This window comes from Gorilla gorilla, chromosome 2 (genome assembly GCF_029281585.2).
Source record: "Gorilla gorilla gorilla isolate KB3781 chromosome 2, NHGRI_mGorGor1-v2.1_pri, whole genome shotgun sequence".
Classification (NCBI taxonomy): domain Eukaryota; kingdom Metazoa; phylum Chordata; class Mammalia; order Primates; family Hominidae; genus Gorilla; species Gorilla gorilla.
The window spans coordinates 55,113,878-55,138,110 of record NC_086017.1 but is presented as its reverse complement, the minus strand read 5'-3'; the positions used below and the strand labels follow the sequence as shown (position 1 = coordinate 55,138,110).

Here is a 24,233-nt window from a genome sequence, read left to right as displayed (position 1 = left end):
TCTCAGCATTGTTTGCCAAATTACCCTTTCAGAAACCACTAGCAACAGAACTGGCAGAACCCAGCCCTCTCTCTATGGAGTTGGGCCAGGGAGGAGGCCACGGCAATCTGCACAACCCAGAGGCCTGGGTCCAGGTCTGGATTTTTCTACCTTCTTGCCAAAGGACATTAAGTGACCCCCAAGAAACCTAAAAATTTTACCTGACCTTGCCCCACACATTTTCCAAGACAGTCTTTCAAAATGTGTCTGGGCAAGACACAGTCTGGGCAATTGCTGGGATGGTGCCTCCAGATAGAAGGCCCAGGGCAATGGATTTCAACCTAAGGATGAGATTGGGACTCAGATGGACCCAGATTCAAATCCCAGTTTCTTGGCCCTGGCTGGGTGACTCTCTGCACCTCTGCTTCCTCGCCTGCAACCTAAGAAGGAAAATGGCTCCAGGGTTGCTTGGAACAAAGCAATTATCACATGGATGAGGCTGGTGTGGTGTTAGCCCTTGACGATGACGCTCTTTTAATTAACCAGCAGCTGTGAGATGCATAGGCAGCGTGGGAAATCTAAAGGCCCTGGGTTCCAAGGCTCACCACCTCTTTCTATCTGTGTGACTGGGGGCAAGTTACTTAACCTCTCTGAACTTGATGCCCTTGTCTGCAAAGCACAGATGCACCTACTTTGCAGATCAATATTGAGGGTCCGGGATTCCATGTGGCCAGCAGACACTCTGGTGCCCTGCCCAGATGCCCTCAGGTGGCTTTTGCTGTTTCTGCATACCCCTCCCTGCCTTCCGTGGGCTTTTGCTTTCAATAACCACACTTGCCAGTCTTTTTGGGAGATGGACATGGGAGGACCACTCTCAAGCCACGTACTCTGAGACCTTGAAGTGCCTGCTAATTTCCTCCCCATCCTTACCCAGGGCAGCCCCAGGCTCATAACAGACAGGAGTGGGAGTAGGAGAGCCGAGTCCCCTGGCCTAGAGTGGGGACAAATTCTGAGGTGTAACTTCCATCCAGTGCTCCCTGTGGAATCAGGATGAAGCCACCATCTACAGGGCTGCTGAGGTCTCACTCTGCTTGGCTTCCTCCCCTTCCTGGTCCTGCTTTCCCCACTCCCTTCTAGGTTTCTCCTGGGAGCACTTCCATCATAAAATACTTATATTCAAATAAAATACTTGCTTTTGGAGAATGTGACCCAAGGCATTGTGAGGCATCATATGTCTTGGATATGGCTTCTTGGATACCCTCCAGCTCCTCACACCAAATGTGTCCAAAATAAAATTGCTCTCTCACTTGCCTTCTTCCCATGGTCCAATGTCCACCTCCCAAGCCCCGAACCTGCTAATCATACAGGATTCCTCTTCATCATCACCCTCCACAACTGACTGATCAGAGAGTCCTACTACTCTGAGATCCTAAATAACTTCCCGATGATTTCCACCTCCTTGTCTTTCCCACTATTGCTAGGTCTAAGCCCTCCTGCCTGGCTTCTTTGCCCCACCTGGACCTGCTCCAGCCCATGGACCATGTTGCAGTCTGAGAGCTTCCAGAAACATCTCCTTATATCATTATTCTCCTGCTTACATGCTCACTTTTCAGGATGAAGCCCCACCTTCCCAGCTCCATGCTGATCCCCTGATGATCCAGCCCCTGTATCTCACCAACCCCCTCTCCCCTCATTTCCCCTACCTGGTGCATGCACCCCTCCCAGCACCATGCTGATCCACTTAATATGCCAGGCAGCCTACAACACCTTTCCCCTTATTTATTTTTTAAATTTATTTTTATTTTTTATTTTTTCCTTTCCCCTTGTTTAATTTAACATCTCCTATTTATCCTTCAAAACACAGCTCAGGCATCGCCACCTCCAGGAAGCTTTCTGGTTGCCCCAGTGTGATTTAGACAGACGGTCTGTGCATGCCCCACAGCATCCTGTACTTGTCATCGTGTTTGTGTCCCGACTCATCTGAGAGTTCCGGTGGGGTGCACAGCTTTTCATTTATCTCACTATCCCTATTACCATTCTGGACACACAGCAGCCACTGAGTAAGTGCTAATTGAACACATGACATATGTAAAACTTCCTGGCCTGCAGTTGGGGTTTAAGAATTCGCCATTCTCCCCTCTTGCCCCTGTGGCCCCCACACCTTAAATGCACTTTACCAATTACCTCTATTAGCCTGCTTCTAAGAGACACATCTGAGCAGACTCAATCCAGGGCAGAGTCACATGTGTTATTTGCATATGATTTGCCTGAAATATGCATATAATTGGCTTATGCCTGCAGAATCTTATCTCTGGCTATTTGATTTTAATGCTGAAGCCATAACATTGAGAAACACAGAGGGGTGAAATATCCTCCTGCAATTGATTTCCCCGCTCTCTCTTTCAACCTGGAGGTCTTGGCACTGGCAGTGTTGCCCTGGCGGGTGGAGTCTCAGAGGTCTCTGAGGGGTGAGGAGATGCTGGATGAGGAGGGGAATTGGGCCAGGAATGGGATGTATGCTGCTTTTTTTTTTTTTTTTTTTTTGATGGAGTCTCGCTCTATCACCAGGCTGAAGTGCAGTGGCATGATCTCAGCTCACTGCAACCTCTGCATCCCAGGTTCAAGCGATTCCCCTGCCTCAGCCCCCAAGTGGCTGGGGACTACAGGGCGCACCACCATGCCTGGCTAATTTTCTTTCTTTTTTTTTTTTTTTTTGTATTTTAGTAGAGACGGGGTTTCACCACGTTGGCCATGATGGTCTCGATCTCCTGACCTCGTGATCTGCCCGCCTCAGCCTCCCAAAGTTCTGGGATTACAGGCGTGAGCCACTGTGCCCAGCCATGCTTCACTTTTAAAGCACAAGGAGTAGCATGAGTGTGTAAAGGATCCGGCCCAGGATGAGGTCAAAGACATCCTTGTGAGGTCTCCAGACTCTGAATTGGGTCTGGAAGTCTGCTCCACCCAAAGCCTTGGGCTGGTGGAACTTTAGGGGTAAGAAAAGACTGGGGCTGAGTCGGTTGGCAGGCTAGTCTGTGGGAAAATACAGCAGCATACGGCGGAGAATGGGGGCCCAGAAGCAGCAGGAGCCACGGCCAGAGGCAGTCAAGAGAGATGTGAGTGCCCAGAATACCCAGAGATACATGAGAGATATTTGTGTGTCTATCAGCCAAGGGACAGATTTTTGAGGTAATTTTAATAAAATCTAAAAGGACAAGTTGAGACCAGCACATTGAAAGACTTAGGTGGGGCCCCCAGGTTGATCCATGATAGAGTCCCAAGAATAGATGCCCATTTAGCTGGTGACACCTTCCTACCTAGCACTGCCTCCTGCCCATCACCCTTGCCCCCTCTAGGCCCGCCCAGCACCTACCTTTCCCACCATGGATGTAAGAAAAGGCATCCTCTGGCTGCATGGCCCACCCTCCAGGGGTCAGGCAGACAATCTAGGGTGGGGTGTGCAGTTTGGACCAGCCCACCTGGGCCCACACAGCATGCTTGGTCTCATGCACAAATGGACACAGTGACATTTTAGCAAGTCATACCCAGATAGCAGGACATCCTAGGTGGAGTTTGCTACTTCCAAATATGAAACACCACTAACTGCTGGCTGCTTCACACCTTGTTTCCAGCCTACACAGTGCCAGACAGATGATCGCACGACATGAAAGATGGTCACCACGAGTCCAAACACTCCTGTACTTGGCTTACATTTCCTGTCTGGCATCTAGGAAAGGCACCTTGCAAATTAGCCCTCTTGGAGGTAACGTAGCTGAAGGCCCACAAGTGACATTTTAAAGCAGTTGTGCTCTGAAGTAGCTTTGAATATGGAAAAAAAAAAAAAAACCTCACTAAAAGTATTTTCAGCTTCCTATAGTTCCCAAACACCCTCGTTCTAAAATGGCACAAAAATCACCCTGAAAAAAATTTTTTTTTTTTTTTTTGAGACGGAGTTTCGCTTTTGTTGCCCAAGCTGGAGTGCAATGGTGTGATCTCAGCTCACTGCAACCTCCACCTCCCGGGTTCAAGCGATTCTCCTGCCTCAGCCTCCTGAGTAGCTGGGATTCCAGGTGCATGCCACCACACCCGGATAATTCTTTGTCTTTTTAGTAGAAACGGGGTTTCACCATGTTAGTCAGGCTGGTCTCGAATTCCTGACCTCAGATGATCCGCCCACCTCGGCCTCCCAAAGTGCTGGGATTACAGGCGTGAGCCACCGTGCCCGGCCTGCTAGTTATTTTTAAATGTGGATGCCAGGTCTCTGTCCCCAGAGATTCTGATTCCGTATGTCTTGAGTGAGTCCTGACATCTGTGTTACTAAGAAGCTTCCCAGGTGATTCTGACATGCAGCTACAAATGAAACCCACTGACTTAGCCACTGGCAGAAAGATAAAGATCTGCACTTGAGTCCGTTGCTACCCAGAGATCCCTTGCAAGTGGACAAGGATCTCTGAAAACAAGGTTTCCAGGTAGGGAAGGCTTGTATATCCATTCAAACAACACTCAGGTTTGTCATGATGCAACTACTAATGTTAAAGTTTCACTAAAGTGGTTTCTTCTACGGGTTGCAATTTAACAGTCTGCCTATTGGAAACAACCGTTTGTTATTTTCCTTCGTGTAGAATTTTTGGTAGAAGGAAAGTTTATCTGCCCACCCAACCCCGGCCATTCAGGCATTTGATTTGCAGTTATATCACCTCATTAACTTTAATTAGTAAAATTAATTATGAAGACTGTGGTGCAGAATGATTTGTTTATGTTTATTCTTGCCAAAATAAGTACCAGGCATTTGAAGACCTAGAATTGCGGTCAAATTCCTCATTAAAGTATGAGAGGAGAAATAAAGTCCATACATTTTGTGTTTCATCTAAAACTGTCAGACCTCCTCACCACTGCATGGGTTGTTACAATGCTCGGATTAGAAGGTTACCTATCCCGCTGATGCTCAACCCAGCTTAATTAACACCTACTCTTTGAATCCCCAACATCACTTTAAACTGGCTACTCTTTGCTCAGATAGACTCTTACACCTGTCTCAGCAATTCTGGGAGAGAGGCTTTGAAGTGCCTTTTCAAATCTCCTGTTAACGATCTAGTAAGTATTGTGGTGACTTTTCAATGAGGTGTGAAGTGCTCAGGTAGTTATCAGCCAAGAGAATCCCAAGGTACTGGGGAAGGGGAACACAGCCAAGGAAAAAGGGAAAAAACCCTCAGTGTGGGTCTGCCTCTCAAGTCACAAGGGCAGCACCATCTGACCAGAGAAGGGGCCCTGCCCAAGGCTGGCATGGCCACCAAGAGCTCCTGTTGGCAGATGAGACCTCTCTGATGTCCTGGGACCAGTCCAACTATAGAATCTGGGGAAACTGCAGAAATGACCCCCAAATTCCCACCAATACTATAGCAGGCAATGGCAAGTCCCACAGCTGGCTCCAAGGAGGAGCCACACTCCTGTACACAGACTGCAATATTGTCCCCAGTCCACTCCCAATTGAGTCCCTCCCTTCATGATCCACAGCTATTTTAGATGGTCTGGCCTGGTCTGCCATCCATAGAGTTGCCTAAGCGAGAGCCATTGATGCTTTTTCTCCCAGCACTCCTGTTTTCAGATGTACCACACAGCCAGCTGGGGTCAACCCAGGTCAGCTGTGCTGGGCACCCCCAACATCTGGAAGTGAAGCATGCCCCCATCTCCACACCTGTGCTCCCCCAACACCTGTGTCCACCTGTCAAAATAAAGGCACCACAGGGATCAGGCACAGGGTGGAGAGTCTCTAGCAGTCTGAGCCTCATGACAAAGGAGGCTGCAAAACACACCAAGGTGTTATAACTGTCCCAAGTTCTCACAACATTTGAGCAGGTCCATCCAGCCCTGCTCCCCCAAAAGAAAATCCTAATAGAGAAGTGAAATGCCAGCCCTGAGGGTCCATTTGGCTGTGGAGTCTTATGGAACAGAGGTCATCATCTGGTGTGAGCCCCTTGTTTTATCAATGACACATCTGGGAAGGTAATGTGACATGCTCCAGATCAAAGTTTCGCTAACTAATGTCCCTGATGGGACTAGAAGCATATCCCCTGGGACTCTTCTACCACCCACGGCTTTTCCACCATGAGTTCAAGGTGCCTTCATATTTGCACATGCTGGCTTGGCCAGTGTCCTCAACAGAGAGCAAGGCCTTGGGGGCAGGGACAGCTAGGCCAGCTGTGCCCTTGGCCATCTCCAACATGCCCTAGCACAGAGGTAACTGAATATAGCTGCCATTGTGCTGACTGGTCTACCTCTCTCACCTGGCTCCTGGGGCCCCAGACTCCAGCCCCATGCAGGCCTAAATCTGCTCCCAACACTGGTATCTTCTCTGGGTTGGTGACCATGGGTATGGCTCTAGTTAAGTGCTAGAAATTCACTTTCCAAGCTATGGGTCCTGATCTGCATCTCTTTGGTTAAACAAACCCAGCAGATGGCTGGTCTGTGATCCCTTTCTCTATTGGTCTGGAGAGACTGAGAAGCAGACACTCCAGGCACGAGCATTTTTAGGTCAGTTTTTTACCCTCTAACAATGATAATACTATGTGACAAGATGGAAAAAACACTCTTCACCAAAATTCCTCTTAGGGAGAGTCTTGTTTGTGTGGAGAAGAAATACTCCAAGCCAGTGGTTCTCAAAGTGTGATCCCCAGACTGGCAGAATCAACATCACCTGGGAATCACCTGGAACCTTGTTCGAGATGCAGATTCTCAGGTCCCACCCAGATGTGCTGAATCAGAAATGCTGGGGCAGCGCCCAGCACCTGTGCTTTCTGGAACCCTCCAGGGATTCTGGTGCAGTTAGGTCTGAGAAGCCCTCCTGGCCATTTGCAATGGAGGTAGGAACCTCAGAGGACGGGCTCCAGTGGCAAAAATCAGGGCTCAACTGCCTCAAAAGGAGAAAGAATCTAGCTACTTGAATGGCTCTGGTGGGGGCGGTGGGTGGGGAGGGAGTGTCCCAGTATGAATCGGGAGGGAGGAGCTAGGAGAGATTTAGATTGCTCTTTGTGACTGAAAGGAAAGGCTTTTGAGTTTCCTTAAAGCAAATCAAGACAGGAGGAGAGTGAAGACAGGCTAAGTGCTGCATGGGAAAGACACAAGAGACTGAGACCCCCACAACGGGACTACTGCAGGGGATGTGGACAACAAAAGAGTATAGCAAAGAATTGACAGTGGAATCGCACACCCCAGTGCAATGTGACCTCTCCCTCAACTACAGAAAGTGTCAGTAAAGATTATACGAACAATCACATGCACTCAGTGGTTCAATGCTCCTCGTGAACACCACGAGAGGGCTAAATTCTGCATAGTGCTTTCAATGCCACGCTAAGCAGGAAACTCTGTAAATATCATTGTAATGGCTGCATACTATTTCATAATGTGAACATGGCTACATTGACTTAACTATCCCCTTATTTATAGACATTAAGTTTCTTCCAGTTTTTTGCTATCATAAACAATGTATAATACACATCTTGGAGCTAAAAATTTTCTTTATTCATGATTATGACCTTGAAACAGATTCGTAGAAGTTGAGGGATTTGGTTCAAATGCTCAGCCCTACAGAGCAGCAGTCCCCAACTTTTTTGGCACCAGGAACTGGTTTCGTGGAAGACAATTTTTCCACACATGGGGTAGGGGATGGTTTCAGGATGATTCAAGTGCATTACTTATTGTGCAGTTTATTTCTATTATTATTACATTGTAATATGTAATGAAATAATTTTGTAACTCACCATAATGTAGAATCCGTGGGAGCCCTGAGCTTGTTTTCCTACAACTAGACAGTCCCATCTGGGGGTGATGGGAGACAGTGACAGATCATCAGGCATTAGATTCTCATAAGGAGCACACAACCTAGATCCCTCGCATGTGCGGTTCACAATAGGGTTCGTGCTGCTCCTGTGAGAATCTAATGCCGCGCTGATAGGAGGCAGAGCTCCGGCGGTAATGCGAGCAGTAGGGCGTAGCTATAAATACATACGAAGCTTTGCTCCCTGGGCTTTCCTGTCACTCACCTCCTGCTGTGCAGCCAGGTCCATGGCCCGGAGGTTGGGGACCCCTGTTATAGGAACAAAAATTTCACCTGAGATTGAGCAGGGGGAGGAAGAGTTACCCATAGCACTTATGAATATAATTAAGAGGAGAAAAAAGTACTTTTCTTGCTTTTAGAGGGTTCTAAGACTAGAGCCAGGCAACCTCTAGGGGTGTGAAGAGAGGAAGTGAAGGGGCTTCCCAGTTAAACTTAAAACCCTGTTAGGACTGAAGTTGTCTTGAGTGACAACAAGAGGGTTGACAGATATTTCCTGCATGTATTTGGTTGCAGTGTAGGAGACCCAATTTAAGCTAGCTTAAGTTTTTAAGCCCACAATCTGATCACAGTAGGGATAGCAGGCTTCAAGTCCAGCTGGATCTAGGGTCTCAGATGACAATGTCAAGCCTTTCTGCATCTGCCACCTCCTGCCATTAGCCTTATTCCTTCTTACTGCAAACAGGCTGTATTAGTCTGTTCTTGAGCTACTATAAAGAACTGAGACCAGGCGCGGTGGCTCACGTCTGTAAACCCAGCACTTTGGGAGGCTGAGGCAGGCGGATCACGAGATCAGGAGATCGAGACCATCCTGGCTAACACGGTGAAACCCCATCTCCACTAAACATACAAAAAATTAGCCGGGCATGGTGGCACGTGCCTATAGTCCCAGCTACTCAGGAGGCTGAGGCAGGAGAATTGCTTGAATCCAGGAGGCAGAGGTTGTAGTGAGCCGAGATCGTGCCACTGCACTCCAGCCTGGGCCACAGAGCGAGACTCCATCTCAAAAAAAAAAAGAACTATCTGAGCCTGGGTAATATTTAAAGAAAAGAGGTTTCATTGGCTCATGGTTCTGTGGGCTGTACGGACTTCTACTTCTGGGGAGGTCTCAGAAAACTTACATTCCTGGTGGAAGGTGAGGGGAAGCAGGTACGTCTTCACATGGCCATGGGAGTGGGGAGTGCTACACACTTTTAAACAAACAGACCTTGGGAGAACTCTGTCACAAGAAAAGCAAGGGGGACGTCCACCCCCATGATTCAATCACCTCCCACCAGGCCCCCCTTCCAACATTGGGAATTGCAATTCGACATGAGATTTGGGTGGGGACACAGACCAGAACCCTATTATAGGCTTTCTGTGTGCCGGGAGAAGGGAAAGGGGCATGGAGTGGAGGGAGACGTGGGCAGAGCTGCATACTGCTCCAGTCTCACTTCCTCCAGCCAGTGATTCCAGAGGAAAGAGCAGCCTTCCCTTCTGGCTTTATGTCAAGGAAGATCTCTGATTGGCTGGCTTGGGTCACATGCTTGTTCCCTGGACAAATCACTGTGGCTATGTGGTTGGGGCATCATGATTGGCTAGGCCTGGGTCACATGTCCATCACTGAACCAGCGAGCAAGGTACTGTAATTGGTATCCTCACTGGAACCACACAGAGTTAATAAGCAGCAGGTACCCAAAAGAGAGGGATGCCCTTTCCAGAAGAAAGTGGAGAAGGGATGTAGGGGAGATAAACCACAGATATTCACTACAGTCTGCGTTTCTCAGAACCCTGGCCAATAACTGCTGAGTACTGAGTACATCACATTTTCTCCCTGAGCCCTCTTATGGCCCTGGCATACTTTTTGTTTTTTACAGGTTTATTGAGGAATAATTGGTATACAAATAACTGCATACATTTAATATGTACAATTTGATGAGTTTGGCCATATGAATACTTTTTTTTTTGAGATGGAGTTTCACTCTTGTTGCCCAGGCTGGAGTGCAATGGTGCAATCTTGGCTCACTGCAACCTCTGCCTCCCGGGTTCAAGTGATTCTCCTGCCTCAGCCTCCTGAGTAGCTGGGGTTACAGGCGTGCACCACCATGTCTGGCTAATTTTGTATTTTTAGTAGACACAGGGTTTCTCCATGTTGGTCAGGCTGGTCTCAAACTCCTGACCTCAGATGATCCGCCTACCTTGGCCTCCCAAAGTGCTGGGATTACAGGCGTGAGCCATTATGCCAGGCCTATGAATACATTTGTGAAACCACCACAGTCAAGTTAATAAACACATCTAGCACCTCCAAAAGTTTTGTCCCTTTTGGGGGTGTGTGTGTGGTAAAAACACTTAACATAAGATTTATCCTCTTAGCAAAGTTTTAAGCACACCACACCATATTGTTAACCATAGGCACTATGTTGTATGGCAGACCTCTAGAACTTATTCATCTCGTGTATTTGTCCGTTCTCGCACTGCTATGAAGAAATACCTGAGACTGGGTAATTTATAAAGAAAAGAGGTTTAATTGGCTCACAGTTCTGCAGGCTATACAGGAAGCATGGCAGCATCTGCTTCTGCGGAGGCCTCAGGGAGTTTTTACTCATGGTGGAAGGCAAAGCAGGAACAGGCATCTTATACGGCAGGAACAGGACCAAGAGAGAGACGGGGGAGGTGCCACACACTTTTAAACAACCAGATCTCACAAGAATTCACTATCACCACAATAGCACCAAGGGGGATGGCGTTAAACCATGAGAAGCCGTCCCCATGATCCAATCACCTCCAACCACCAGGCCCCACCTCCAACTTTGGGGATTACAATTCGACATGAGATTTGAGCGGGGACACAGATCCAAACCATATCATCTCATATAACTGAAACGTTATACCCACTGAACAACAACTCCCCATTTCCCCTTTCCCCTGTCCCCTGCCAACCACTATTCTATTTTCTGCTTCTAGAAGTTTGAGTATTTTAGATCCATCGTATTAGTGGAATCATGCAGTATTTGTCTTGTGACTGCCTCATTTCACTTACTGTAATGCTTTCCAGGTCCATCCATGTTGTTGCAAATAGTAAGATTTTCTTCTTTTTTAAGGCTGTATAATATTTCATTGTATGCACATACCACATTTGCTTTGTCCATTCATCTGTCTTTGGAACATTTCGGTTGCTTCCACCTTTTGGCTATCGTGAATAATGCTGCAATGAACATGAGAGTGCAGATATCTCTTAAAACTCCTGATTTCAATTCTTTGGATGTATATCCAGGAGTAAGACTGCTGGATCATATGTTAATTCTATTTTTAATTTTTCGAGAAACTTCCATACTGTGCAGCTGCACCATTTTACATTCCCACTAACAGTGCAGTATTTCAATCTCTCAGGGTCCTTCTTAACGTAGCACTCCAACAACCACTCCTAGACAATCCAAGTTAGGCTACAAAATAAAAGTGATTTGCCATTTTGGAGCTTAAAACAAGATGCCAGATTATCAATGAGCAAGGAACTAAAATAGACAAGATTTAAGAAAAGTTTAGGCCACAGGGGCATAGAAGAAAAGTTTAGGCCACATGGGTCCTCCCTGGGAGATGTCCCTTCTTGGGACAGAGGTCACTGAGGATATGGGTTTTGGTGAGCAGAGAGATGGCTGCGCCTTTGGTGGATTGTGGGACACTGTGAGCCTCTTTGGTTTGCCTCTAGAAGGGTAAATAATGTGTTTTCTTGCCATACTGTCACTCACAATTGAGTGACAAGTGGGCAGCTCAGATCTCTAGGCTTCATTGGTCTAGATTTCCACAGGAGTTTGGTTACAGAGGTCTGATTCCTCTCTCCTGCGCACTCCATCTCTTGATCAGCAGCCAGCCAGAAGGCATGAGCCATGCCAGGTGAGGTGGGTAGAGCAGGCCAGGACCACAGGCCCAGCTGCAGGGCAGCACTGGACTCTTCTGGAGAAGCTCATGGCACACATCTCCAAAGTCCAGAGGGCAGAACAAACCCAGATACAGTCAAGATGGAGGCTACCCTCGAGGTGCCACCTGGGCAGCAGGGAAAGGGCACAGGAGGCCCTGAGTGACCATGGCATAAAGCTTCAAGCAGGCAGTCCCATGGGGATTCTGCTACTGTGTGAAGGACTGCAGGAGTCTGCTCAGCAGCCCAGGTAACGGGAAGCATGACCCAGGACTGGATCCAAGTGATGGCAGGAACAAGCAGAAGGAAGAGAGAAAGAGACATCAGCCTCACCCTCCCCAACCAGGATGTGGTGTGGAGACAGGTTCAGTCACACCAGAGGGGGAGTATGAGCAAGTGGCAGGCTCTAAGTCCAGGTGGCCAGAGGCAAAGTCATCAGCTTAAAGTTTCCACAGTCTCCAGGCATATAGTTCATGTCTTTATTTACTCATTTATTTAATAGTTTTTGAACACTTACTACATATCAGGTACGGTCCCAAGTAATTTTAAAATGTTAGTTCTTTTAGTCCTCACTACAACCCCATGAAGCAGGTGCTCCATTATTATTCTCATTTTACAGTTGAGAAAAGTATGGCTCAGAGTGGTAAGCATTATGCCCAAGACCGTACAGTTCATAGATGATTCAAACCCCAAGACAACCTGGTATCCTTCCAGACCTGGTCTTCACTGGTCCAGGGCCTAGTTAGAGAAGGTCAAGAAGGCTCCACCTACAAATTACCCAGAATCTTCTGGAGTCTGTAGCTGGAATGCTCTTTCAGTTAGTCTCCTCTGCTCAGCCTAGTGATGACCCAACAGCCCCACTTAGAACATGGGCTCCACGTTTATGCCTATTTCCACGGATTTATTCAAACTTAAGGCCAGGGCCTTTGCAGCCTGGGCTTCCATCTCACACCTGAGTCTCCTGGAATCTCACCCAGGTCCTCAGCAGAGCTGGAAGGGGCAAGCCTTAATTGCATCAGAACGGAAGCTTGCTGAATACACCGGCACTCTTGGTGCATGCAATCAATCCTCCACCCTGTAAATCTAGTTAGAAGTGTGATTCCAGCAATTATAAAGCCCATCATTTTCCTCTTCTTTCCTAAGTAAATTAGAAAGGCTCATTGCTCTCACTTTGCAACTGGACCTCATTTTTAAAGTGCAGCTATGAAAGCACTGCAAAGGAGTATACTTAGAGAGGCGCTGTGCCTGATGCTCAGTTGGCCAAGGGGCTTGGCTTCTAGCCCTGGTTTTGTTATCAACCAGATTGTGATCTTTGGCACAGCCAGGACCCCTCTCTGTGCCTCGGTTTCCACATGTATAAAATCAGGAGTTTGGATTAGGTGGCCTCTAGGATCTCTTCTAACTGTCATGGCCACTGGATTTGCTTGATTGCCAAGGATGGCCCCATGTAGATAGAAATTTAGCTTCTTTTAAGCTGGGAGCTTGCCCTCCCTATTTTCCACATACAGTGATGAATCCATGCAGGTGGAAATATACCAGTTTCCACATTAGGGTAAGGACAGAGAAGAAGCCACATGCCAGTGTTCCAAAAAGCAGTACTTTCTGGAACTAAAAGTGCTAGCTAGCCAGACTCACTGAATACTTACCCTGTGCAGGCACTGAACTGGCTGTTTTATAACAAGAAACTCATTTAACCCTCACAATAGAGCAGCTATTAGGCCCATTTCATAGACATGAAAACTGAGACACAACAAGACAAAGTGGTGTATCCAAGCCAGGTTTGCTAGGCTCCGTGGTCATAGTCACAACTCTCTCAAATCCCCAAATCTGAGGACTTTAGTAGAAAAAGAGAGAACAGACCGACCAAGAGGCAATCTCAACGTGAAGAGACTGTCAGGCAGAACATCTGCCTGAATGAGCACATCCAAGCAAACTTCAGCTGTCCCACAAGCATGTAGGAGCCCATAGATCCAGCAAGAAGGACTGCGGTTAGAAGGCATGAAAGGCCATGATAAATGTGTTCCAATGTTCCTGACTCTCAAAATGGGCTTTTGCTTCCCCCATCTCTTCTGCATCTCTGTAAATGGAATGCCAATTATTTCCTTTGAAGGGAATGTTAGTGCTGTTTTGAAGCAGCATGAAGTAAATTTTTATGACACTTTTAGTGGCTGATGGGGAACATTCAGCTGCCTTGACTTTTATGATGCAGCTTTGTCTCTCAGGTTTGCAACACTGAAATCCTCAGAATTTACAATTATAAATGCTAAATGTCATCTTAATTTGTTATAAGGTGGATACACAAACCACAAAATATCACTTGCTTTAAGGGCTGTCTCTCCCAAAAAAATTACTTTAAGTGGCACACAAATTTATAGAAATGCATGTTACCATATTACAAAACATTTTTTTTTCAAGGAATAGATTCTGTTAGGTTCATCTGATGGACATTAACCCCAGAAATAAGTGTTTCACAGTTGTTTCACAGAAACCACTTTTCTGTCCCTATCAATGTGTGTTAGTTTCCCTGGTCTTTTTCCCCTCTCTCTTCCATACCTCTCCAAGTAATTTGTTTAAAAATCCACCAATGTCATACGTGAAGGCTCCTAAGTAAATTGGGAGCTGCAGGCTGGGTGTCTGTCAAGCTGTATCCCAGGTTCCCGACCAGCACTAACTGAGCACCTACTCTGTACCAGGTGCCATGCTGAGCATTAGAGAAGACACCAGTGGAGGAGACACACTTGTTAGCAGGAAAACCACAAGCCAGAGCTTCATCAGTAAGGATGCATCAGACTGGGAAAACATCCTTAAGTATTTCAGTATTGGCAGAATTTATGAATTGAGACTGAATGCAGGATATACTCCTGGAAGGCTGAAGAGCCGATGAGTCGGTCCTTGTCCAAGGCCCAGCCTTCCTGCACCTGTTTTCTCATCAGTAAAATGGGAAGATAACCTCCAACTCACAAGGTTGTTAGTGATGATGGAGGCCATTCAGCAGGGCTGCAATGAAAAACAAGGTTGTCAGACAAGGCTTGAATCTCGGTTCCACCGTTATATGACTGTAAAAGTCACTTTATCCTTCTGAGCCTCAGTTTACTTCATCTGTAAAACGGCACAGAAATCTCTTCCTCATGGAACAGTGGTAAGGATGCATTTCAAGCTCTTAGCACAGCGCCTGGCACAAGTAACTGCCAGTTAAGGGACAGCTATCATCTGGTAAAGGTGCCAACGTCAGGTTAAGCCCAGGAGAGGTGCTCTCTCAGCAGGCATTTCTTTCGCTTTCATTGACAAGAAAACTGAAGGGCACCACATGTACCACATGGGCACCACTTTCCTCCCAGTGCTCTTTTAGACACTCTCCATCTCTTCAGAAGAGCAGAAGCTTCTTACTTCCTCAAAATGTCTTTGCTGAAATCTTACCAGATGCACAGCATGACTACAGAAAAGAAATACAGGCAGCAGTCCCTGCCTACCATGCACACAAGGTATCCACATGCAAACATTTAATGCGCAAGACAGAATTAAGTCTAAGTAACAATGTAGGCTGGCAACAGTCGGCTTGTCCCAAGGCGGCCCATGATTACCAAATGAACTGTGCAGGCTGTAACTGCAGCCAGAATTCTGCAGAGGCAACCCTCCCTTCTGACCATGGTGGTCAGGAAGGATAAATGTCCACACCCTGGAGACTGGGTAGAGACATGGGGGGGGTGGGGGTGGGGGGGTGGGGAATCGAAATGCTTCATGCAAGCAGAGGGCAAGAGACTGTCAGGGTCTAAATCAGCTGAACATTAGGGGCTTCTAGACTTCCATTCCAGTGGCCCCTGGCAGATGCCCAGATCTTCAGCTGCTCCTGCAAACCAGTCCTCGAGCCTCCCATATGAGAAATGGGATGTATCAGGAGGACACCCATGAAAAGCATTATTTTCTTCACTTCCCAGTCCTCCCCAAAACACACACTCAACACAAGTACCACAACCTCCCATGACTTTGATATAGCTGAACCACTGGCTTCTAGCTGCTTCTTTTTTCCGTCCTCTTGTTATGATTCTTTTGTGGTTCTTGCTTATTTCTCAGTCTACAACATATGGTAATCATATCTTAATTCCACCCACATAATAAAAGAGAACTAATGAATTGCTGTACCTGCCACACTCTGAAGTCACTGGATGAAAGGAATTCAAATAACTCAGAGAGATCTTTTTTTAAAGTTATTACTTCAATAGGCAGTATAAGGAAAAATTAGCTAATACTGGGGAGGAACATAGGAAATGAACAGAATGAAATTACCATGCATCATTCCTAATAATTTTCTTTGATGTCCTCAATTATTGTGTTCTAACAATACAGTCCATGGAGAAAAATGTGCTGTCCTTGTTTTACGGACAATCAGAAATTTATCAAAGGCTTCCATTCATTTTATAAATATTACAGGATTTGGGGAAATGGAAGGGATCTCATCTGCCTTTCTTCCTTAAACCTGATATAAGGACTGTCTAGGTGGTTCTGCCCATCTCCACTCCCTAAGATGCCACTCATGTCTTGCTGGGTTGACTCAGTCTATTGAATTCACTCACTCATTCCTCAACTATTTATTGAATCCCTACTGTGTGCCATGTACTGTTCCAGTGAACAAAACAGGTAGTTTTGCTTTGAGGGAGCAGACATGCAAATAAAGGAAGATACATTAAACAAAGAAAAACACAACAGTGTGTCAGCTGATGAGAAGTACTGAAAGAAGTGGGACAATGCATAAGAGGCTGGAGAGTGATGGGGAGGCCAGGTGCGGTGGCTCACGCCTGTAATCCCAGCACTTTGGGAGGCCGAGGCAGGTGGATTACTTGAGGTCAGGAGTTTGAGGGCAGTCTGGCCAACACGGAGAAACCCCATCTCTACTAAAACTACAAAAATTACCCTGGTGCCATGGGGGGCAACTGTAATCCCAGCTACTGGGGAGGCCGAGGCAGGAGAATCACTTGAACCCAGGAGGCCGAGGTTGCAGTGAGCCAAGATTGTGCCATTGCACTCCAGCCTGGGTGACAGACTGAGACTGTCTCAAAAAAAGAGGAGTGATGGGGATGGTGGGAATGGGCATTGTTTATAGAGGTTGGTCAGAACAGGCATCTCTGAGGAGCCGACATCTGAGCAGAGATCTACAGGAAGCGAGGGAGCATGCAAGACAGGTATCAGAAAGAACATTGTCTCAGGCAGAGGAAAAAGCATGGGCAAAGGCCTTGAGTCAAGTTTTCTTGCTGTGTTCATGAAACAGCAGGGAAGTCAGGATGTCTGGAACAGAGCAGGTGAAGAGAAGAAGGGAAAGTAGGAGAAGATGGATCAGAGAGGTGGCCAGAACCACAGCTTATGAACAGGTGTCAGCCGATAGCTCAGGCAGAGTTCTTTACCAGTAGGCAGACTCACTCAGTCAGCCAACACGAGCATGGACCACCCTTTGCCCTGGCTGGCCCTCCAGGTCCCTGCTGAGCTGGAGGGAAGACCACAAAGAGATCATGGTTGAGAAAGGTGGTGAGACTTCAAATTTTCCTCTTTTTTTTTTTTTTTTTTTTTGGTAGAAGTAACATTTGCACATTTTAGATAATATGAAAAAAATGCAGAAAAGAATAATGATGCAGAGGCAGAAAAGTAAAGACATCAGGTAGCTAGGATTAGAATTGTTTCCTCCCTGCTTTCCAACCTTTGTATAAGGCTGTTATATTTAAAAAAAATACATCTTTAAAAAGGAACTCAACTGAAAGTTTATTTTATCAAAATAAAATAGAATTGTACCACATACTTGTTTAACTTATGCACAGACCTTGATGCCTACTGCCATGAGATGAGATGCCTCTAGTTCTTTATTTAAAAAAAAAAAAAAATGAACTTTTCAGATGAGGGAGACTGTACTGATATCCTGGCTTTGCCACTAACTGCTGTGGGACCTCAGGTAGGTGATTCACCTTCTCTGAGCCTGTTTTCTCATGGTAAAATAGGCATCACATCCATGGGATTGTTGTGAAGATTAGAGATGATGTGTGTGTATGTGTCAAACACCTGGCACGTGGAAAGTACTAAACAAGCGGAAGCTAGTCAGAGGTAGGCAAATTTGTTCAATCAACAAGTATTGGCCGGCCACGGTGGCTCATACCTGTAATCCCAGCACTTTGGGAGGCCAAGGCAGGCGGATCACTTGAAGTCAGGAGTTTGAGACCAGCCTGGCCAACATGGTGAAACCCCGTCTCTACTAAAAATACAAAAATTAGCCAGACGTGGTGGTGCATGCTTGTAGTCCCAGCTACTCAGGATGCTGAGGCAGGAGAATGGCTTGATCCTGGGAGGCAGAGGTTGTAGTGAGCCGAGATCGAACCACTGCAGTCCAGCTTGGGTGACACAGCAAGACTCCATCTCAAAAAAACAAACAAACAAAAATGTATTTACTGAGCCTCTACCCTGAGCTAGGTGCTTTTCCCGTTGCTGGGAACAGTAGTAAACAAGATAGAAAATAACTTCCTTGCTATCTTCTGTTCTCAAATTCCAAAAAGATAGCAAATCAATCTAGAAAGTAGGATCTGTGTTACTATTTGAAGGGTAATTACATTCTGAATGAGGGCGAGGTGACGGAGTCCTCAGGACGGCACCTGCTGGAAAAGTGGGCAGAACACAGGTTGCTAGGATGCAGAGCTTCAGTGGCGCAACTTTGCAGGGAACTGCCTGGCTCCCCAAATAGATCTCTTGTCTTTTCCCTTTGCTGCTGCCTTCCCCGCTGCACAGACAAAGCCAGGAGTGTCTCAGGAAAGCTCAGGAAGCCTCTGCCTCTGACTGAAACCCCAGAGAATGTCATCTGCAGTCACAGGCAACAGCCTGGCTCAAAACGCACCCCTTGAAGATTAGGCCTCCCTCAGCCCTCAGGATCACTTGATATTCCTGTTCTTCAGGGTTCACCAGCCACATGGCTTAAATTAAAACTGTTCTGCCACATCACTGAGCAGCTTCTGTTCCTGATATGCAAAGGTTGAAAGGAGAAGTCATTTTTATTAAAAGCAGGAAAATTCACATTGTTCTCCCTAGTAGCACCACTTGCATCACAAAAGTGATGGAGGCTTAAACGAAAAGGGAGTCCCATCCCCTTGGGGAAATGAACCATTTCTGTAGAAACCAAGGACCACTCTAGGCAGCCAACTTGGGCAGCACTGATAGTAACCACATCACAGCAACCACCATGTGGGAACATCTGGGGACAGATAGACAGACACTGGGTTGGGAGTATTATCACAGCAGCCCTGTGAGGAGGTACCACCCACCCCCCAACTCAGATGGGGAAACCAAGGCTAAGTCAGAATAATGGCTTGCTTAGATGGCAACAGGCGGAATAAGTTGGGGAGCTTTATTCTGAGGCATTTTTGCAACTTTCTCAGTCCCATTTTACTTATTGTTAGAAAACAATGGACAAAAGCTTCCAGGATCAGCCAGGATGCCTAGCAATGTAGCTGGACTCTTGGCAGACCTCTCAGGATTAGCTGGTTTAGAAGGAAGGCCGTTTTGTTGAGGCCTTTCTCTGCTCCCTCCACCCCTCCCCTCTCCGAATCAGGAATACTTGGTGCTCATGGAGTACAAGGGCTTCCAACTAAAATAAAATAGATAATAATTCAACATAAATGTCCCCTAAAGAACGATGGGAATGATGAAGGGTCGATGAAGTTTGTTTCCAAGTGTGAGGGGCCAAACTACTAAGAAAGTGCTTTTCAATATAAATGTGATAAATCTGATCTCTTGACACGTTATTCTTGGTAGCCCTCCTCCCATATAATATTCCAAAGGGGATGAACTGCCCCTTTGACGTGGGTTCTAACCTACAACTGTTTCATGAACACGCGCTCACTCGACCTGTCAGGACCTGTGTCCTCGGGACCCCCAGGAGGCAGAGCTTCAGGGCTCACATTCCCCCAGCCAGTCACTCTCCACTGGAAACTCCACAGAGTTCTTGGAATTTTCCTCGCTTGCTGCGAGGAGAATCCCAAGTGAGTCTGCTGTGTTGGAGCCATTAAAAAGCAGCCAAACTCTACAGATTTGAGGTAAGAGACACCGTAAAAAGGCAGAAAGAGCTAGTGGCGCGGAGTTGTTTCTGGCTCATGAGTTGGCCTAGCGAGGCCCTTTCCCCTCTCTCGACCTCAGTTTCCCCTTCCGTAAAACAAAGGAGGTTCGGTAGCGCTAAGGCGAGACAGCGAAGCTCCCCTCAGGCCTCACAAAAGGATGGTCTCCGGGCCCTGGAGCCTCCCTCTGAGAACGCGATTCACCCAGAGCACGGGGGCGCCGGGGCGCGTCCGCAGGCTTCCCCGCCCGCCCGCACGCACCCCGGGCGATCCGCTCTCCGCCGCGCCCCCGCACCCAGCCCCGCCCTGGCGATTCCTCTCCCAGCCCCGGCGCGTGGAACCCCGCCCTCCCCTGAGTCCCCGAGCCCGGCGAGCGGAGGGCGGGGCGGGGCGGGGCACGCGGGAGGCGGAGCCGCGCCGGGGAATCCTGCTCTGGGATAGCACCCGGCCCCGCAGAGCAGCGCGGCAGCCCAAGGGCCCCGGCGCCGGGGGCGGCGGGGAACCCCAAACGCAACCGGGTCTGGAGGGATCCCCGCGCCGAGCCAGCCGCCGCCACCGCCTCCGCGCCGCCCCTGCGGGCTTGGCAGGCGCCCGGCGCGCCCGCACTGCGCCCGGCCGCCGGCTCCCGTGGTCCCACCGTGAGCTCGCCGGCCCGTCGCCCGCTCGCCATGCAGCCGCCGCCGACCTCGCGCGCGTAGGCGCCCGCCGCAGGCCATGCTGCCCCTGCTCGCCGCGCTCCTGGCCGCCGCCTGCCCGCTGCCGCCCGTCCGCGGCGGGGCCGCGGACGCGCCCGGCCTCCTCGGGGTGCCCTCCAATGCTTCAGTCAACGCGTCCTCCGCGGACGAGCCCATCGCCCCGCGGCTGCTGGCCTCGGCGGCCCCCGGGCCCCCCGAGCGCCCGGGCCCTGAGGAGGCGGCGGCGGCGGCGGCGCCGTGCAACATCAGCGTGCAGCGGCAGATGCTGAGCTCGCTGCTCGTGCGCTGGGGCCGCCCGCGGGGCTTCCAGTGCGACCTACTGCTCTTCTCCACCAACGCGCACGGCCGCGCTTTCTTCGCCGCCGCCTTCCATCGCGTCGGGCCGCCGCTGCTCATCGAGCACCTGGGGCTGGCGGCGGGCGGCGCGCAGCAGGACCTGCGCCTCTGCGTGGGCTGCGGCTGGGTGCGCGGTCGCCGCACCGGCCGCCTCCGGCCCGCCGCCGCCCCCAGCGCCGCCGCCACCGCCGGGGCGCCCACCGCGCTGCCAGCCTACCCCGCGGCCGAGCCGCCCGGGCCGCTGTGGCTGCAGGGCGAGCCGCTGCATTTCTGCTGCCTAGACTTCAGCCTGGAGGAGCTGCAGGGCGAGCCGGGCTGGCGGCTGAACCGTAAGCCCATTGAGTCCACGCTGGTGGCCTGCTTCATGACCCTGGTCATCGTGGTGTGGAGCGTGGCCGCCCTCATCTGGCCAGTGCCCATCATCGCCGGCTTCCTGCCCAACGGCATGGAACAGCGCCGGACCACCGCCAGCACCACCGCAGCCACCCCCGCCACAGTGCCCGCAGGGACCACCGCAGCCGCCGCCGCCGCCGCCGCTGCCGCCGCCGCCGCGGCCGTCACTTCGGGGGTGGCGACCAAGTGACCCGCTCCGCTCCTCCCTGTGTCCGTCCTGTGTCCGCGCGCGCGGGTGCCTTTCCCGCCGGAGACTCGGCCGGTGTGCTTCGTGCTGTAGTTATCGTTAGTTCCTCTTCCCGACATGGGGCCGCCGAGAGACCCCAGCGCCTTTGAAAAGCAAGGTTTGTGCTGCGCTTCCAGTTCCGAACAGCAGATGTTTAAGCCCTTGGACTGAGGGTGGATCGCAGCTCCGAAGACGGAGAGGAGGGAAATGGGGCCCTTTCCCCTCTATTGCATCCCCCTGCCCGACTCCCTCCCCACACCCACGTGCCCTAGATTCATGGCAGAAAATGACCAAATCCTGTGTATTTGTTTTATATATTTAATAACTGTTTTAAATGAAAGTTTTAGTAAAAAAATACAAAACAAAAAGATTAAATTGCTATTGCTGTAGTAAGAGAAGCTCTTTGTATCTGAACATAGTTGTATTTGAAATCTGTTGTTTTTTAATTTATTTAAAATTGGGGGGAGGGCATGGGAAGGATTTAACACCGATATATTGTTACCGCTGAAAATGAACTTTATGAACCTTTTCCAAGTTGATCTATCCAGTGACGTGGCCTGGTGGGCGTTTCTTCTTGTACTTTTGTGGTTTTTTGGCTTTTAATACAGACATTTTCCTCCAGAGATGTGTATGTAGCTTTTTCTTTATTTGATTTGGGAAAGGGAATCCCAGAATTGCAAGACGTTACCCTAAAACCTGAGCAAGGGAATCTCGGAAGAGTTAGAGAAGGGCTACTTCTGTCTCCTTTACCTGGCTGTGAGAGATAGATGGAAACAGTATTATTTGCCCTGATGGCGATTGTCTGGCATCTCACCACACTGACCCTCAGTTCCCATCCACCCCCCACCTGTCACGGTGGCAAACAGTTTTATATGATTTAACTTTTTGCTCACTGTTTCAAGCTCTGCAAAACACCCAGGCAAGCATCAAAATGGTAAAATCAATAGTTCCTCTGAGCTGGATGGCTTTCACGAAAATGACTCACTTTAAAAGGCATGTAGATTTCTTTTCATATGCATGAACTTTAGCAGATGAGCACATTCCAAAAGCTGGTATTAAAACCTGAGATATTATTTTGCATTTAGATTTTTTAAAAAGATAAACTCTTGGGGGATAAATAGTTAATGATCACAAGATTTTCTACACTCTTGGTTTCCATGTTACAGTGTCTGCTGTGTAGTAGTTTCAAATTCTTCGAGGTTTTCAGAAGAATAAGTAAAAAGTCCTTAAAGAGACTTAATATTAAAAATTATTTTAAAAGCGTTTTTAAGAGACTTTGAAAGGTGCTTTCCCTTGCTCCATCTCGTCCTCATTTTGCAAGCATATTTGAGATTGGTCTAGAGCTATAGTTCTCAAAGCCTGGTCCCTGGACCAGCAACATCAGCATCACCTGGGAACTTGGAGATGCAAAACTTGGGCTCCACCCAGGACCTATAGAATCCAAAACTCTGGGATAAAGCCTAGCAATCTGTGTTCTCACATGCCCTCCAAGGCATTCCTATGCATTACCAGTTTGAGAACTGCTCTGCTGTGTTCTAGTGGAATGGAACCCTCAAATGTAGGTTGTCTCCTTTTATCTTGAGATGTCTATTATATCAAATAAATGGGATGCTTATTTTCCCAGCAATCTGGCTGAAGGAGAGGCTGGGTCATTGCCCTGCAGCTTCAGCTGCCCCTTTGACTCTTTGAGGTCCTGAGATATCTGTAGCAGGTACCAGCCCCTGAGAGGGGAGAGGGTGGAGTATTGATCTTCATAGGTTGTAAGCATCACCATTTTTTAACCCTGTGGTAACTGGCAGGAGAAAAGTCAATAATTTTGCTAACCTTGATCAATTTTAATGTAATCATAGCATTTATAACTCTGGAGGCACATTATGTATTCTTTGTACACACATGTAATCACTCTCCCTGCTTTTTTCCAAGATGTATACCATGGCTCAGAGAGATTGAGCATCTTGTCTCCAATCACACAGCTACACGAGGCAGAGCTGAGACTAAATCCAGGATTTCTGCCTCCCTGAATGGTATTGTTCATCACTAGAAACTTCTTTTCCCAGGAAAATTAGGAGCTCACTGCTCAGGGTCCACCGTTTTGTTGACCTACCCTAGCCAATGTCAGATTTTGTGTAGCTACAAACCCCAAAGAACCTGATAGCATTAATTTTAAATGAGACACTCAGGCACTTAATGGAACTTTCTATATATGGGCCCTAACATCTACCTTTTAGGGGTGATTGAAATATCAACATCTATTGACTTTCAGAATTGCCAGTGGAACCTGCATGTGTGCATGTGTGTTCTGGGCTATGTGTGTGTGTGTGTGTATCACTGATGGACTAGTTAGTCCCAGAAAGTGAGGACAGAGCCTGTAGGTCCTTTTGATCTTGTTCAGCTGAAGTCGCCCACTGGGTAAAGGAAGTCAGGCCTTGACAAGTTCAGCTGTGGGGTCTGTATTTTCTAGTCAGCTTGATTTGCATCATCTCAGTAGTGAAACGCTTCCAAGTATGTAATTTACAAGGATAAGTCAGGAGTTCTTCTACGACAGGAAAAGAAGTGTGCCATTTTAGCCTGTGTACATGTGCACATGGCACCCCCAGATTCCAGCCCATTTATAAAGCTTCGTGGGGCCAGCTTGAGTTGCCAATGATATAGCGGAGTCCCCAGGATAAATCATCATTGTCAGTTATTTTTGCTTCTCCTGAGAGAAAGTTTACTCCTGGGGAGAATGGATACCCCTTGTTTAATATCCAGCTGCTGCCGAAGGCTGCCTTACAGAGTTTTCTGCTTTCATCAAGAGAGCTGCCTC

At 48.3% G+C, this 24,233-nt stretch overlaps 1 protein-coding gene across 1 annotated transcript; it reads left to right on the top strand.

Moving 5' to 3' along the window:
- The first annotated feature begins 20,203 nt into the window (after nucleotides 1-20,203).
- On the top strand, nucleotides 20,204-22,048 carry TMEM158 (transmembrane protein 158). Its single transcript, XM_004034007.5, has one exon. It carries the CDS (start codon nucleotides 20,492-20,494, stop codon nucleotides 21,389-21,391), a length of 900 nt encoding a protein of 299 aa, XP_004034055.3. The 5' UTR covers nucleotides 20,204-20,491; the 3' UTR covers nucleotides 21,392-22,048.
- The last annotated feature ends 2,185 nt before the right edge of the window (nucleotides 22,049-24,233 follow it).